General features: G+C 35.3%; 1 protein-coding gene across 49 annotated transcripts in view; it reads right to left on the reverse strand.

The window, feature by feature from the left end:
• The window catches only part of ZMYND11 (zinc finger MYND-type containing 11), a 116,238-nt gene that overhangs the window by 71,041 nt on the left and 28,529 nt on the right, over window positions 1-16,668 (reverse strand). For 42 of the 49 annotated variants that reach the window (XM_008522118.2, XM_008522121.2, XM_008522120.2 and 39 more), the window contains exon 2: window positions 5,787-5,921. The exons of the other annotated variants lie outside the window; for them this stretch is intronic. In XM_008522118.2, the coding sequence (XP_008520340.1) occupies window positions 5,787-5,902 (116 nt within the window). In that variant the 5' untranslated portion in view covers window positions 5,903-5,921. The remainder of the gene's footprint in view (window positions 1-5,786; window positions 5,922-16,668) is intronic. 49 annotated transcript variants of the gene reach the window in all.

Below are 16,668 nucleotides of genomic sequence, written 5' to 3' on the forward strand. Positions count from 1 at the left end.
CTATAGTGTTATTAATACATCCCCCCCAATGTAGGGCTGAGCCGTATTCTGTCTATGATGGCTCTCGTATTTTTTGGTACTATTTTATTCTCTAATGGTTATTTACACTTTTCTGTGCCTTGTCTGTATGTTTCCTTCACAGAACTGCAGAGAAATGTCAAATATGAAAACAGCTAGACAAGAATCCAAGCCAAGATGAGGGCCTTAAGGATTTGGCATCATGGAAGAAACTCACCATGGAACTGTGGATACGGTTATTCAGAATCAGTTACTTCTTCTCTAAGGTTGTTATTATGCAAAATAAAAAAATATTGTCAACAGTGGTAAACTGTACCTGCCAATCTGCTACCATAAAAAGATATGTAAGAAAGAATAAATCAATGTAGATTGAAATGAGAATGTAGTTAGTAATTCTGTGAAGAATTCTTGGGATTGCATATATTGGGATTAAATCCTATATTTTGGGATTACATATACACCATATTAACTGGTAGTTTTTTTACTAACTTATTTCCAAAAAAGTAACTTAGGCAATGGCCATTATCCCCCTCTACAATAAATCTAATGAGGGAATAGAAATTGACAGAGAGAAAGCAAAATTATAATTTTAGTAACCAGTTCCTAGAAATGATGGGTTTAATAAAATTAAGTTCTAATAAAGAAAGAAAGAAATAATGTATACCTAGCTGCAACTTCAAAGGCAACCTACACACAAAGAGGACTTACAAATTGGGCTTATGTCTGTAGTGACAGGAAGAACTCCAGGAGAACTCATAAATTTCAATGCCAAACATGTCATAATAGGTCAGAGGTCACATTTTCTAACTGGGGTTTGACCCTAAAGTAAGCAATATATGTAATTAAATGATGCCCTCATCTGAAACATTAACTTGAACAGGACTAGTCTACCAATCCAAGTTAGTCTAATCATGCTAGTCACAAATGTGACCACCTCTAGAAACACAAAGTCAAAGTTATTCAAGACAGGAAGCAAACCTGAAGGTTCAACTGCTTTTTCCAGCAGTCAACAAAAAATAATGTGACCTCTCCCAGTGACACTAACTTGCTCATAATGCTGGGAGAGACTAGTATAAAATCCATACTTACATCAAAAGCACGTCTTCACTGGCTTTCAAGTAAAAAGGCTGCAAACCAGTAAGACTGTTACTAACATGCAAGAACTCAAAAAGTTGTTCCCATGAAGTCTTGATTAAGAATCTACTAGATGGTGCTGCCACTATAGAAAACAGTATGGAGGTTTCTCAAAAAATTAACAGTAGAACTACCTTATGATCCAGCAATTCCCCTTCTGGGTATACATGCAAAGGAAATAAAATCACTATCTCAAAAAGATATCTGCACCCCCACGTTCATAGAAGCATTATTTACAACAGCCATGGCATGGAAATAACCTAAATGTCCACTGATGGATGAATGTATAAAGGAAATGTCATGTATATATAGACACACACGCAATATAATTATTACTCAGCCATAAAAAAAGAAAGAAATCCTATCATTTTGTGACAATGTGGATGGATCCTGAGGGCATTATGCTAAGTAAAATAAGACAGAGAAAGATAAATACTGTATGATCTCATTTATAGGTGAAATCTAAAAAACTCATACTCATAGATACAGAAAACAGATTGGTGGTTGCCAGGGGTGGGGGTTGGGGGTGAGCAAAATGGATGAAGCGGGTCAAAAGGTACAAACTTCCAGTTATAAGATAAATAAGTCATGGGGACAGAATGTACAGATGGTGACTACAATTAATAATACTGTATTGTACATTTGAAAGTTACTAAGAGATTAAATCATAAAAGTTCTCATCACAAGAAAAAAAACTAACTATGTGAGGTGACAGATGTTAACTAAATTTACTGTGGTGATCATTTTGCAATATATACATATATCAAATCATTATATTGTACATTTTAAACTAACACAATGGTCTGTCAATTATATCTCAATAAAACACAGGAAAAAAGAAGAAAACAATCTACTAGAGAATGAACTTTAGATATCAACATAAGGACTAGTGGTAAGCATGAAAATACATACTTACTTGTACAAATAAGACTAAATGGCAGTTATAAGGAAGAAAGTATAATATGTAACTGCTATATTGTCTTAGAGTTTAGAATCAGCATAATTGTTTAAAAACAATGGATAAAGCAATTTATATGGTTTCCATGAAACATATTATTGGTTATTCTGCTGCCGTTGTTATTGTCAAATAACTTGGTATTATAACATTGGATAAAATAACTGAGTAATTACATTACATTCTTAAATGCTATCATTCACAATGTCCTTGATAACCATGACCCTTACTGTGTAAGAAAAGAGAAAGATTTTAGACAGAAGAGTTAAGTAAAACCCAGTAGCCATACATTCAAGTCATATATTTATTTCATAACTGTCCACTGAAAGGCCCAGAAAGAGAGATCAATCTAGCAGCAACAAGCACAATGAGGGCAAGGAAGTGCCCCTGAAATACCATTTCTAATGAAAGAAACCAGAGCCCCTTGGAGAAATCTGGGGAAAGGTATATACAAGATGAGGCTGAAAAGTCCTGGAGCATCAGAAAGCAGAAAGGAGCTTCAAGAGGCAATGTAACGCAGTTCCAACTGGTCAAAGATGGGAAATTTGAGCTTCAATAGGGATTATGTCAGAAATGGATTGAAATATACCAAATATATTTAAATGCATAAATTCCAAATGACATTTTAAAAAAACTAATTGGTTACCATTAATGGATGCTTTTTGAAAACTGGTAAATAAAGGAAAAGAATCAAACACTTATTCTGATTTTCTGCTATGAACCGTACCACAGGGTAACCAAACAGTATGCGATGGGAAGTTTGTCTCTATAGAAGCACTCCAGTTAAAAAATGAAAGATAAAATTAGATTATCACCATTTTGCAATCTTTACAGAATGACTGGATGCAGCCACTGTGCATCAAGGCTACTAACCTCACTAGACAAGAAACAACAGACATTATGGCCTCAGGAGAGCAGAACACATCACCATCTACGAAGGAGTCTGGCCCCACCCGCCCCCAAGCCTCTGGGTCAACTATCAACTTCCACGAAACGCAGGAGAACGAGCAACAGATTCAAGTCCTCCGCAGGGATGCAATCAGCAGAAGCCAGACTAAGGGAAACCACAGAGCAAAGGAACCAGTTTCTTCAATAAATAAATACAAAGACAACAAAAAAAGATGATGAGAAACCTATAGATTGAAAGTGACTTAAAAGACACATCAAAGAAAAACAAAAGCAAGCAGAACTAAAACATTACACAGAAGTAAACTATAGTGTTTAGGGTGTGCCAGGCTTCCAATTATTATAAAGAACCATGACCCCAAGTCCAAAAGTTTTAATGTGTGACCAAAGCTGTCTAGCTTTTATTTTTATAACGGAGTCACTCACCAGTCATCATATAGAATGAAATTTAATGACTACATATGCATTCTTTACAATAACTCTACTACAGCCTTCAGTAACTTAAGATATTTGTAAAGATTAAAAGATACTTCAATGTTCAGATCTGGCTTTAACTAAGCAGAGCAACTTGATCTAAAATTAATCTAAGGCTTGAAAAGTATTTACCTATTTAGAATACAAAATACGAATATTAAGCTTTAAAGCAGAAGATCTGACTTCCTGTAATGGCCCAATGCTTCTTCCTAACTTGCCTTGGCAAGGGTAATGAGCAAGGACATTAACACTACTGAGAAGCCAAGGCACTGGGCTAGGCAACTGTCTAGATGGCTTCTTCTTGGGGCTGATGGTCTGGCAGAGAAATAATTACACATATGACTAAAGTTGTTAAAGAAGTACAGGACACTATGAAGTACATCCTTGTAATAAAAAGCAATATGCATACTCTCAGATGAAATGAGGCAGAAGAAATACTGGGAACCACTCACTCACCCTCTGATTTTCTTAGTTTGCTTTCATCTGTAGATGATTCTGATAAAACAATGACTATTTGGTAGGTAAATAAATTTATTCATATTTATCTTAAGATCTATGGGCCTTAGGACATGTAGAAAAATAAGCTTTGGCACCCTTAAGGCTGTAATCATGAAGAAAGGAGAAAAGAGAATGTTTATGAACAATCCATAATGCAAAATGAGGAGAGGTATGCAATTCTGTTAACAACCTCTGTATCTTTTACTATAAATTAACATGTGTACACATGTATAAACACACACAGATGTTATGATCACCCAAAAGACACCGGCACCCACTACTGTCGTGGTTAATACTCTGACTCCCATGTTAGCAGGTTGCTACAACCTAACAGCAATCTTGATGGCCAAACCATGTACATCTCACACTGGGAGAGTCCCATAGCTTCCTAGAGAATGTCCCCAAGGCCTTTAGAGAAAGATGCCATGGGTTAGAAAGAAGTAATTGAAATAGTTCAGTAGCTTAAATAACTTTAATTTAAAAAAATTAAATCCAAAGAACAGTATCTTATTTCCACATTCTTCTGTAATTTTGATATAAACTATGGTTTTTTAAAAAAATCCCAACCATAGGTAAATACAGCTTTTGATTGTTTGAGGTTTTTTAAAAAAATGTTTTAATACCAATATCATCTCACTGTAGCTTGTATTCAGTTACCATGCCTCAAATTATCTGCTTTATTCAAAAACATAAAGTAACAATTATTATGTACTATTTATTTTATTCTTATATTCCACATAGGTGTTACCTACTTTTTTTCTTCTATTACCCTACAGGAGCCAGTTGTTGTACATGGGCAACTTTAAAATATTCAAAGGGTAAATACAGAGTTAGAGCAACATACAGCATCATCCTTTCTCTTTCTCCTGTCCCTTCTCTTTTAAGTAAGCTTTATAATCTTCTTTATCAGAATATAGGTTAGGGAAAAAAATATACAGTACTCAATTTTTTTTACTTATTAATAAGGACAAAAATAAGCATTTAATTAAATGAGCTTCTGTAAATCATGCGTTTTCCATTTTTACAGATAGCATCTAAAGAATGCGTGGGAAGAACAAATATAAAGAAATTATACCTGAATTACCAAAAAATATTTAAACATTTAAAAAAGATGAATTTAGCTTTATTCTTTTAAAAATACCCAGAGAAACAAATATAACAAAACAAAATCAAGTTCTATTTGGAGACTCCCTTGTAATTAGTATATAACATGTAAATAGAATATTCATAAAGTAGTCTGATTTTTCCCTAGGCTGAATCTTTGTCTACCAAGATAAACAGCACTGGAAACCAGAGAATAAGAACTTGCTTTTTTTTAACTCAAGATTTATTTAATATAACTTCTGAAATATAGAACGAAATTGTTAAAAATTCTTGGTTAGTGCACTATGAACTAATAAGACTATTTACTATACAAACCATGCTTGTCCTATATTAAAATGGATAATGAGACTGTTTTTAGATAGTTTACATAAAAGCAAGTGATTAACTAAAAGCCTTTTAAATAAAAGACTTAAAGATTTGTTTCCAAGAGAAAATTTTTCATAAGTAAGAAAACTACTATAAATAGTAGACATTGATATTTTACTTATCTAATTATTTATAAAACCTCTAAACACAAGCTGCTTGTGTATGTTTCTGTATTTGTTTCTCTAACAATTATATACTCTTGCAAAGTAAAAAGTGACTAGTACTCTGTAATATATGTTGTTTAGCATAATAAATAAGTTATTTTTGGACCTTTTACCCCCAAGGTATTACACGAAATTTCACAGAGATACTTTTGTTGAAGTTTACTTACTTTGTGATACGGTCAATGTTGGCAATTTGCTTCTGGTTTCGTATAATCTCGATGGCTGCCCAAAGATGCTGGATAGCTTTTGTATCCGCCTGTCGCCTTTTTGTTAAACGTGCCATGACCTGTTTACTGCTTTAGCTGTAGGGATACACAAAAACACAGGAAAAAAAGCATGGATTACAAAATCAAGTATTATGAATATAAGTGAGTAACACTATCAGCACCTCTTGATTACTGGAGAGCACTAACACAGTATGTAGTATGGCCAAGTTTTTATTTTCTACCATCTACACCACCAATTACTTCATAAAAAATTATCATTCACTTCATTACTTCATAAGGAATGACATTTCAAGACCAAACAGTTAAAAAGGTCTTCCCAAGAAGGACAAGTGGCTACTTTATATCAATATATCAAAAAAACATACATTTAAATTTTATTCTAAAGCAAAAATATTACAACATAACATTTCACTTTTTGGTATTACACTGTGTGTAATTTGACAGATTAATACAAAAAGGAGTTTAAATGCCCTGATTCTTTGGTACTTTATTATAGTCATGGTTTAAAATTTTCAATTTTATATAGACATATTGATAAATAAAACACCATTCTTTCTTTTTTTAAATAACCATTAGTGGAAAATATAAGACAGTTATTTCTGGCTGTTGAGTGAAAGGCTGGAGGTTGGTATGCCAGAGGACGACATGGGTGGACCCACATTAGAAATGTTCATGTGCTTGGATTAAGTGTTAGCTGTTCAATAGCAGGAAACAACACTGCTATTGAACTCAAATTTCAATATTCTCAGTGAACTGAGGAAAATGGCCACCAGCTGTGCCCTAGCAAGACTGACAAAAAACGCGAGGTTACAGCCTGGATGTCTGGTGATCCTGCACACTCAGACTCAACCGGGCACGGAGGGATCTGTCTGTCAGGAATGTCCTAGACCACTGAGACACCTGATTCCAAAATCACACAGGTGATGATGCTGAGGCCCTTAGGCATCAGATAAACATTAAACCTTCTGGGATGGCTGAAGTCTCCTTGATCTGGCCTTTTCTATCTCTTAAGGGAAGAAAATGAGTGAGGGAAAATCACTCTCAGCACTTCAGCACACTGTGTTCCACGACCGGAGCCTTATGAATCTGAATTTTCTCTACCTCTACATTTCTTTTCACAGCTAAGTCAGCTCTCCTTCTTTCTCTGACAAGCTCAAATAAAACGAGCAGTTGCTATTGAAGCTCATCTAGAGACACTTCTGGTGAACCTGTGGTTAGGCTCCTGGAATAAGAAGGTGTTTTCAGAATCACACTACTAACAGAAGAATTTTGTACATGTTTTAGAGCATTCCTGAATATCTGCTTCTTCCTACTACTTACAAGAGTTTCAAACTTTGCTCCACAGAAAGAATAATAAAAAATAACACCAGCATTCAAGTTTTAAAGAAAACTTAAGGAAAATCTGTTGGTTTGGAGTAGACTTAGACACAGAAGTAAAAGATGATAAAAATTCAATGATAATTTATGAACATGTCTGTTTTAGAAAGTAACCACTTTAAAATGAACTTCTCAGTTTTCAAGCACTTGTATAGGAGTGCCAGCTTTGCAATTTGATAAGCATTAACGTGAGGAATTTATTGCTAAGAACATAAAATATGCTAGAAAGTGACACCTAATGGTGAACTATATATAATACAACTTGTCAGATTACACAAATACATAAAAGAACAAAATTTCAGTCATTCTTACATACTTAAAAAAAAGTTGCCTATTTTGTGTAAGGCACTCTACTAGACACAATGAAGTATTTAAAAATGTATAAACTGTAGTCTCTGCCAGAAAATAACCTAAAACTGGCAGAGGAAATTTGACATATACATAGATGTACTAACTGTAAAGTCATACATGACATAAATGGTCCAAACTCTCTGCTGTGAGAAGCCAGTCAAGGGAGACACTACTTGCAGCATAGGTAATACTCCAAAATGGTAAATATGTGGGAAAATATAAGAGAAAATTTCTTTGTAAGATAATTGGCTGTTTAAAGCAAAGATAAAAATAATTGTTAGGTATCATTAGGTTTATAACATATGTAGAAGTAAAACAGATGACAACAGCAGCACGAAGCGGGGGGGGGCAGTAGGAGTATCACTGTAAATTCCTGCATGTGCTGGGAAGCAGCACTGTATTAAGGTAATAAGGACGGTGAATCGAGGAGGCATATGAGAATCCCTAGAGCTAACACGAAAGAACACACAGGCACACAGCATATAATTCAACTTAGAAAATAATTTTTCAAAACACATGTATGTAAAATTAAGAATAATTTATCCAGAACTACAGAAAATAGATAACAGCAAAGCTAACATTTAAAAATAATACCTAAGTAAACAGTAAACATAACTATTTACATAACAACCAGACAAATATAGCGGGGACTAGTAGCAGAAACTCTAAAAGTGACGTCACTTAATTCCTAGAAATGGTTAAAATCAAGATTAAAGAATTAACGAATGCTACATTTCAGGAAAACAGATGTAAAGTTAAAACTAAAGATTTTTGAGATCTACCTGAACCAAATCACACAGGTAGATATGCCCTGTAAAGAAGGTACACCGTAAGGAAGATGCTCACAGCTACAGGATCCTAAGGAGACACTGCAAAGAATGCAAACCCAGGTAAGGTAAATACAACAAAGCTTGAGGCACGTTATAAAAGTATTCAAAATAACCTGACCTATTAGGACAAGAGCTCTCTAAAGTACAAGCACTGAAATTCTCCTTTCCTATGAAATCTAAAATTACTCATTCACTGAACATATTTCAGATATGCCTGTTATACATCAGGCGCGTCTATGCTCTGGGAATATAGCAATAAGCAAAACAGACAAAAATCTTTCCATCATCTAGTAAATATGACTAATAATGTGGCTTGATATAAAACAAGGATAGCAATTTGGATGTTCATCAATAGAAAGAAAATCTTAGAAAATGAGTTTCATAGGTCCTGTGTATAGACAGCTTATCATTTAAGGTCTGCATTGATGTGGCCAAACCAAACTTTTCAGTCCATTCTTTCCTGAATGTATATTATATGACTACTAAATTGAAATACTCAAAATTCCTAAATATGCCCCAAAACTTCACACCTCTATCCCTTCACTTAAACAGTTCTCTCTGCTGCCCCCTTACTAATTATTAAAATTTTCCTTGTTCTTTCTATGACTTACTCCAATGCACTTGTTCTTGACCAACCCTTTCCACTAGAATCAAACTCAGTTCTCTTGGGTATTCTAACTGTAATTAGTTTACACATTACTCATAAATTTATTGCCTTGTACAAATTATAAATTCCTCAAAAGAATCCATTAATTCACGTTAAGAAAGGACATGTCTTGTTTATTTTTCATCTTTCCAGGTGCCTAGCATAGTTATGACCGTGATAAACCTGACATGGAATTATGAAATTCAACCATTCCAGTTATGTTATATAAACAATAAAGTTCCAAAGTGAGCCATCCTTTATGTTATACCAAAGATTAAGACATCAAAAAGAAAGATCAGAAGACTTGTAGAGATATTTAATATAATCCTCAATCTTTTTTTGCTTCCAATACATCTGAGGAATTTGAGGCTCCCTTCAGGAAGAGTAGCTCCTTCGGGCAGAGATTCTCAAAAGGGCTATAGTTTAAAAGATAAAAATATAAAACCAAAATTTCCCAGTAAACTTTTTTTCAATTTCTTGTATTGTGGTAAAATACACATAAAATTGCCATCTTAACCATTTTTAAGTGTACAGTTCAGTGGAATTAAATACATTCACATTGTTGTGCAACCATCACCACCATCCATCCCCATAATTCATTTCACCTTGTAAAACTGAAACTCTATACACATTATTTACTAACTCCCCATTTCCCCAGCCCCTAGTAATCACCATTATACTTTGTCTTTATGATCATGACTACTTTAAGTATCTCATAGAAGTGGAATAATATAATATTTGTCCTTTTGTGACTGACATATTTCACTTATTATAATGTCCTCAATATGCACATTGCAGCATATCACAGAAGTTTCTTCCTTTCTAAGGCTGAATAGTATTCCACTGCATGTATACACCACGTTTTGCTTATCCATTCATCTGTGGATGGACACTTGGGTTACTCCCATGTTTTAGCTATTGTCAAAAATGCTGCTATGAATGGGAATACAAATATCTCTTTGAGACCCTGCTTTCAATTTTTTTGGGTATAGCCCCAGAAGTGGAATTGCTGGATCGTATGGTAGTTGAATTTTAAATTTTTTAAAGAACCACCATACTGTTTTCCACAGTGGCTGCACTATTTTACATTCTCATCAATAGTGCACAAGGGTTCCAATTTCTCCACATTCTCATCAACACTTGTAACTTTCTGGTTTTTGATACTAGCAATCCTAATGGGTGTCAGTAGTTCAAGTAACTGTGGCAAGGCCCCAGGTGATACTGATATTCTCTATCACTACAAACCCAGATTTAATGCAACCTCTTCCATCTATATAACTATCTTGTTTTATATCACACAAATGCTACAAACAGGAAGAATAAAAGAGAAAATAAGTCAGGAAAAACTTAAAAATAAGAAAAATTAATGCATTACTTGGTGATACATACATATGTGGAAAAACTTTTTATTGCAAGGAAATGACAAACATGATAGGAGGATCAGAGAATAGTTGGTGGGCAGAGAGGAGAGACTGTATCAAGGAGGAACACCACTGGGAGAGTGCACAACATCGAAGGTGTTCTAATTTTACTTCTGGTGTGGGTTCAGGTCTTTGTTGTATTATGTTACCTAACACAAATATAAATAAATATTTTGAAGTAATTACATCAAATATACATAAAATTTAAAAATTAACCTCATTATATAATGTGCATTTCCTTGTTACTTAGGTTAGGTTGAAATTTTCCTGAAGTCTATTAGCAACTTTAAATTTTTATTGATAGTCTATTCATACCATTTTTCCATTTACAAACTAATTTCTTTATATATTAAGGTTATTCATACAAGTACTTTTCTGTTTGTTTTAGCAAATATTAAGCGAAATTATACTGAAATCTAGCTATGTATTTCTTGATGACAGCTTTTACGATTAGAAGCCCTTCCACACACAGGTCAGAAAAATATTCACTTGTATTTTCCTCTGTTTATAATTTTTTAAAATACTGACTTCTTTATCTGGAAATAACTTTTTAAAAAGTACTAACAAACTTTATTTTTTAGAACAGTTTTAGGTTCACAGCAAAACTCAGCAGAAAATACAAAGAGTCCCACATCCCCCACACACCTACGACCTCCCCCATTATAAACATCCCAAAACAGAGGGCACATTTGTTATAATCAATGAACCTACACTGATACACCATTACTACCCAGAGTCCATAGTTTACCTCAGGGTTCATTCTTGGTGTTGTACATTCTATAGATATTCATATATGTATAAAGACAAGTATATACAATTAAATTATCATACAAATAATTTTACTATCCTGAAAATCCTCTGTGCTGCCCTATTCATCTCTCTCTCCTCCTAATCCCTAGCTACCACTATCTTTTTACTGTCTCCATTGTTTTGCCTTTCCAGAATCTCACACAGTTGGAATCACATAGGACCTATGTAGCCTTTTCAAATTGGCTTCTTTCACTTAGTAGTATGTATCATCTTTAGTGAGCTGACAGTTGAAGTCTTTTGCTCATTTTTTAATCAGAATGTTCATTTTAATGTTGAGTTTTTAAAAGTTTTGAAAGTTTCTCCTGTCATATCCTCAAGCTCAGAGATTCTTTCCTCAGCTGTATGCAGTCCACTGATGAGCCAAAGGCCTTCTTCATTTCCATTGTGGCGTGTTTGCTCCCTAGCATTTCTTTTTGATCTTTCTTAGAGTTTCCATTTCTCTGCTTGCATTATTCATTTAATTTTTTTTTTAAGGTTTTCTTTTTCCTTTTTTTCCCCCAAAGCCCCCTGGTACATAATTGTATATTTTTAGTTGTGGGTCCTTCTAGTTGTGGTATGTGGGATGCCACCTCAGCATGGCTTGATGAGTGGTGCCATGTCCGCACCCAGGATCCAAACCAGTGAAACCCTGGACCACCAAAGCAGAGCGCACAAACTTAACCACTCGCACCCTACTCATCTAATCTTGCATGTTGTCTTTTTGCTCTTGAACGCTCTCAGCATATTAATCAGGTTTTGTTTATTTGTTTGTTTTTGCTGAGGAAGATTAGCCCTGAGCTAACATCTGTGTCAGTCTTTCTCCACTTCATATGTGGGTTGCTGCCACAGCATGGCTGCAGAGTGGTATAAGTCTACACCCAGGATCTAAAGCTGTGAACCTGGGCCACCAAAGCGGAACATAATGAACTTACTACTATGCCATGGGGCCAGCCTCTTAATCCATTTTTTAAAAATTCCTGATAATTCCAACATCCCCGCTCTATTGACACAGGTTCGGATGCTTGTTCAGTTTCTTCAAACTGTGTTTTTTGCCTTTGAGTATCTACACTAAGTGGGCTTTTAGCAATGCAGTGGTAAGGTGTGGGGAGAGGACACTTCCTAGAGTCCTACGATTAGGTCTCAGTGTTTTGGCGAGCCTGTGCCCCTGCATCATGAACTTCACACATGCTTCTCAGTTTTTATTTCCCCCATTAGGTGGGACAGGATGGCTAGAGTGGGCTGGAGTTGACTATTTCCCTTCCCCAGGTCAGCTAGGCTTTGATGAAACCCCAGCAAGTTAGGCTCTGGCAAAACAGCCTCTCTTGAGGACTGAGCTTATTAAGAACAGAACACTCTGGTGTGTTTGAAAAAATCGTTCTTTTCCTCCTCCCGCTATGGAAGCATGAGGGGATTTTTCCCCCAATATTCACTAGGAGGACCTGGTAGAGCTCCAGGAAGTAAACCTCACGACAGTGAGTGTGGGACCCTATGACTTGGTCTCCTGGAGTTTTAACTCAGACTTGTCCACCCTGAGCCTCTAGCAAACTGTCAGTCACATTCAGATTTTCTTACCCAGTACTGGTCCCTGCAGAGGTTACTGCTGGTGGGTTTTTGCTCCAGTAAACTATGATTCTGTCTGCCTTTTGTTTCTCCAATTTTGGTGGCAGCAGTTTGCTCTATGGCCTCACTTCTCTGATGGACCTCAGCAGATTTGTTGATTTTTCAGTTGCTTTTTACTTGTTATTAGGACAGAGTGGTGACTTCCAAGCATCTTTCATGCCCAACCAGAAACTGTAGAATTGTAGGCTGTTACTGTTTAATTTTTATAAAAGCTTTATTGACATATAATTCACATACCATACATTTCATCCACTCAATGTGTACAGTTCACGGGTTTTGGTTTATAATATTAACTTTTTAAAAATGTGGTGAAGTATATTTAACATAAAATTTGCCCTTCTAACCATTTTTAAGTGGATAGTTCAGTAGGATTATTCATCTGTTGATAGAAACTTGGGTGGTTCCTACTTTTTGGATATTGTGAACAACAACTTCAACAAACACTGGCATATAAGTATCTGTGTAAATCTCTGCTTTCAATTCCTTTGGGTATATACCAAGAAGTGGAACTGCTGGACCATACAGTAATTCTATGCTTAGCCTTTTAAAGAATCACCAAACTGTCATCCACAGTGGCTGCACCATTTTGCTTTTTACCAGCAATGTATGTAAGTTCCAATTTCTCCACCTCTTAGCCAACATTTGCTATTTTCTGTTTGTTTGGGTTTTTTTATAGCCATCTTAGTAGGTGTGAAGCAGTGTTTCATTCATGGATTCCCCAGTGACTAATGATGTTGAGCATCTTTATGTGTTTATTGGCTGTTTGTATATCTTCTTTGGAGAAATGTCTATTTGAGCCCTTTGCTCATTTTTAAATTGGGTTGTCTTTTTGTTGTTGAGTTGTAGGAGTTCTTTATATGCTCTAGATATTAATCCCTTATCAGATATAAATTTTCCAAATATTTTCTCCCACTTTGTAGGCTGTCTTTTCACTTTCTTGATAACATTCTCTGATGCACAAAAGTTTTTAGCTTTGATAAAGTATAATGTATCTATTTTTTCTTTTATTGCTCCTGCTTTTGGTGTCATACCTAAGAATCTTCCTAAAGGTCATGAAGATTAACCCCTATGTTTTCGTCTAAGAGTTCTATGGTTTCAGCTCTTAAATTTAGGTCATTGATCCATTTTGAGTTAAATTTTGTATATGGTAAAAGAACTTCATTCTTTTACATGTGGATATCTAGTTATCCCAGCACCAATTTTTGAAGAGACTATTCTTTCCCAGTTGAACAGACTTGTCAAAAATCAGGCATAGATGTTATGTTTATTCCTGAACTCTAAATTCTATGCCATTAGTCCATATGTCTATACTTATGCCAGTCCCAAACTGTTTTGATTACTACAGCTTTGCAGAAAGTTTTGAAATAAGGAAGTGGGAGTCCTCCAACTTTGTTCTTTTTCCAGGCTGTTTTGGCTATCCAGGCCCCTTTGAAATTCCATATGAATTTCAAGATCAGCTTTTTCATTTATTAAGAAAAAAAAGGAGGCCATTGGAATTTTCATGGGGGCTGCATTGAATCTTTATACTGCTTTGGGTAGTACTGACATCTTGACAATACCATCTTCCCATCCACGAACACAAGATGTCTTTCCATTTACTTTGGCCTTAATTTCTTTCAGCCCTATTTTTTAATTTTCAGTGTACAAGTCTTTCACCTCCTTGCTTAAATTTATTCCCAGGTATTTTGCTCTTTTAGATGCTAATGTGAATAGAATTGCTTTCTTAATTTCCTTTTCTGATAGTTCATTGTTGGTATATAGAAATACCACTGATTTTTGTGTGTTGGCCCTATACCCTGCAACTTTGCTGAACTTACTAGTTCTAACAACTTTATTGTGGATTCTTTTGGATTTTCTAAAATAGCATCATGTCATCTGCAAATATAGTTTTATTTCTTCCTTTCCAATTTGGATGTCTTTTATTTCTTTATCTTGTCACATGCTCTGGCTAGAACCTCCAGTACAAAATTAAACAGCAGTAACGAAAGCGAGCATCTTTGTCTTGTTCCTGATCTTAGGGGGAAAACTTTCAGTGTTTGACCATTGAGTATAATATTAGCTTGGATTTTTAAAAAATGTCATTTATCATGCTGAGGAAGTTCCCTTCCAGCCCTAATTTTCTGAGAGTTTTTAACTTTAAAAGGTGCTAGATTTTGTCAAATGCCTTTCTGCACCAATTGATATGACATTTTTTTTAAATGGCACCTGAGCTAACCTCTATTGCCAATCTTCTTTTTTTCCTTCTTTTTCTTCTCCCCAAGGTCCCCCAGTATATAGTTGTATATTCTAGTTGTGAGTGCCTCTGGTTGTGCCATGTGGGACGCCACCTCAGCATGGCCTGATGAGCAGTGCCACGTCCATGACCAGGATCCGAACCAGTGAAACCTTGGGCCACTGAAGCAGAGCGCACAAACTTAACCACTCAGCTGTAGGGCCGGTCCCATATGATCATATATTTTTTTTCCTTCATTCTACTAACGTGATGTATAACATTGATGAATTTTCTTATGTTAAACCACCTTTGCATTCCTGGTATAAAGCCCACTTGGTCATGGTGTCCATTTGTGTTCCCCCAAAATTCATATGTTGAAAACCTAATTCTCAAGGTAACGGTATTAGAAGGCGGGGCCTTTAGGAGGTGATTAGGTCATGAGGGCAGAGCCTTCATGAATGGGATTAGAGCTCTTACAAAAGAGGCCCCAGAGATATCCCCCGCCCCTTCCCCCAGGTAAGACAGAACAAGAAGTCAATAGCCTGTAACTTGTTGGAGAGCCCTCACCCAACCATACTGACACCCTGATTGGACTTCCCACCTCCAGAACTGTGAGAAATAAATTTCTGTTGTTTATAAGCCACCCAGTCGGTCGTATTTTGATACAGCAGCCCAAAAAGACTAAGACACTGGTTTTACCATCATCAAGGCAGTATCACCAAAAATAAAAAATATTTTAATCACAAGAAAGTAAAATGGACATATAGTCAGAAATACGTCCTTTAACATGAATAGATTTAGATTCATAAAATGTATTCATTATGTTGTTTTTCATTTTTCTCATTTCACAGCCTAACTTATCTCTGATCTTTATCAGTCTCTGGACAGGTGTTTGCAATAAATCAAGGAAATAGTATTTACCTTAAAATTATAAAAACTGTTGAGTTACAGCCATATTTTAGTTAACCATATTTGGAAGTTATGAATAAGAAATCCATAAAAATTGAGACACACGAACTTTTCTTATTAATTTATACTTATGTTTTACAAAAATATACACTGTAATTACTGTGCTTTGAATAAAATTGAGCTGTGCATGACTAGTTACGTATACATGTTCATTAATTGTTAAAAACCTGGAATAAAAATTACTACACAGAATGTCAAGTTCTGGTAATAGGAGAATGGCAAAGTATTTGCCAATGAGAACTTGAAAAGCTGTACCAAAAACAAATATATCTGTTTGAAAGTAGCAAAGAACTAACAAGGTACTGAAACTTACAGAGTTAAATAGAGAAAAATAGAAAACCAAGAGTAAGCCTTGATTTGGAGTCATACTTCTATACAGGCACCTGACAATTCTGTAAGAGGCAGCTAAGAACATGAGCAAAGCTTTCAACAGACACAAGGCTAAGAGGATAAAAAAACAGTAGAATTGAGTGCCAACTATGGGAGGTGGGGGATATTATATCCCTCCAAACTGTAAGTTGACAAACGACAAGGCTACACCATAAGAGTAAGAGAGAACTGCAAAGAATTCAGTCCTTACATGTAAAAGAATTACCCAGCAATAAAT

Source organism: Equus przewalskii, chromosome 30 (genome assembly GCF_037783145.1).
Source record: "Equus przewalskii isolate Varuska chromosome 30, EquPr2, whole genome shotgun sequence".
Taxonomy (NCBI): domain Eukaryota; kingdom Metazoa; phylum Chordata; class Mammalia; order Perissodactyla; family Equidae; genus Equus; species Equus przewalskii.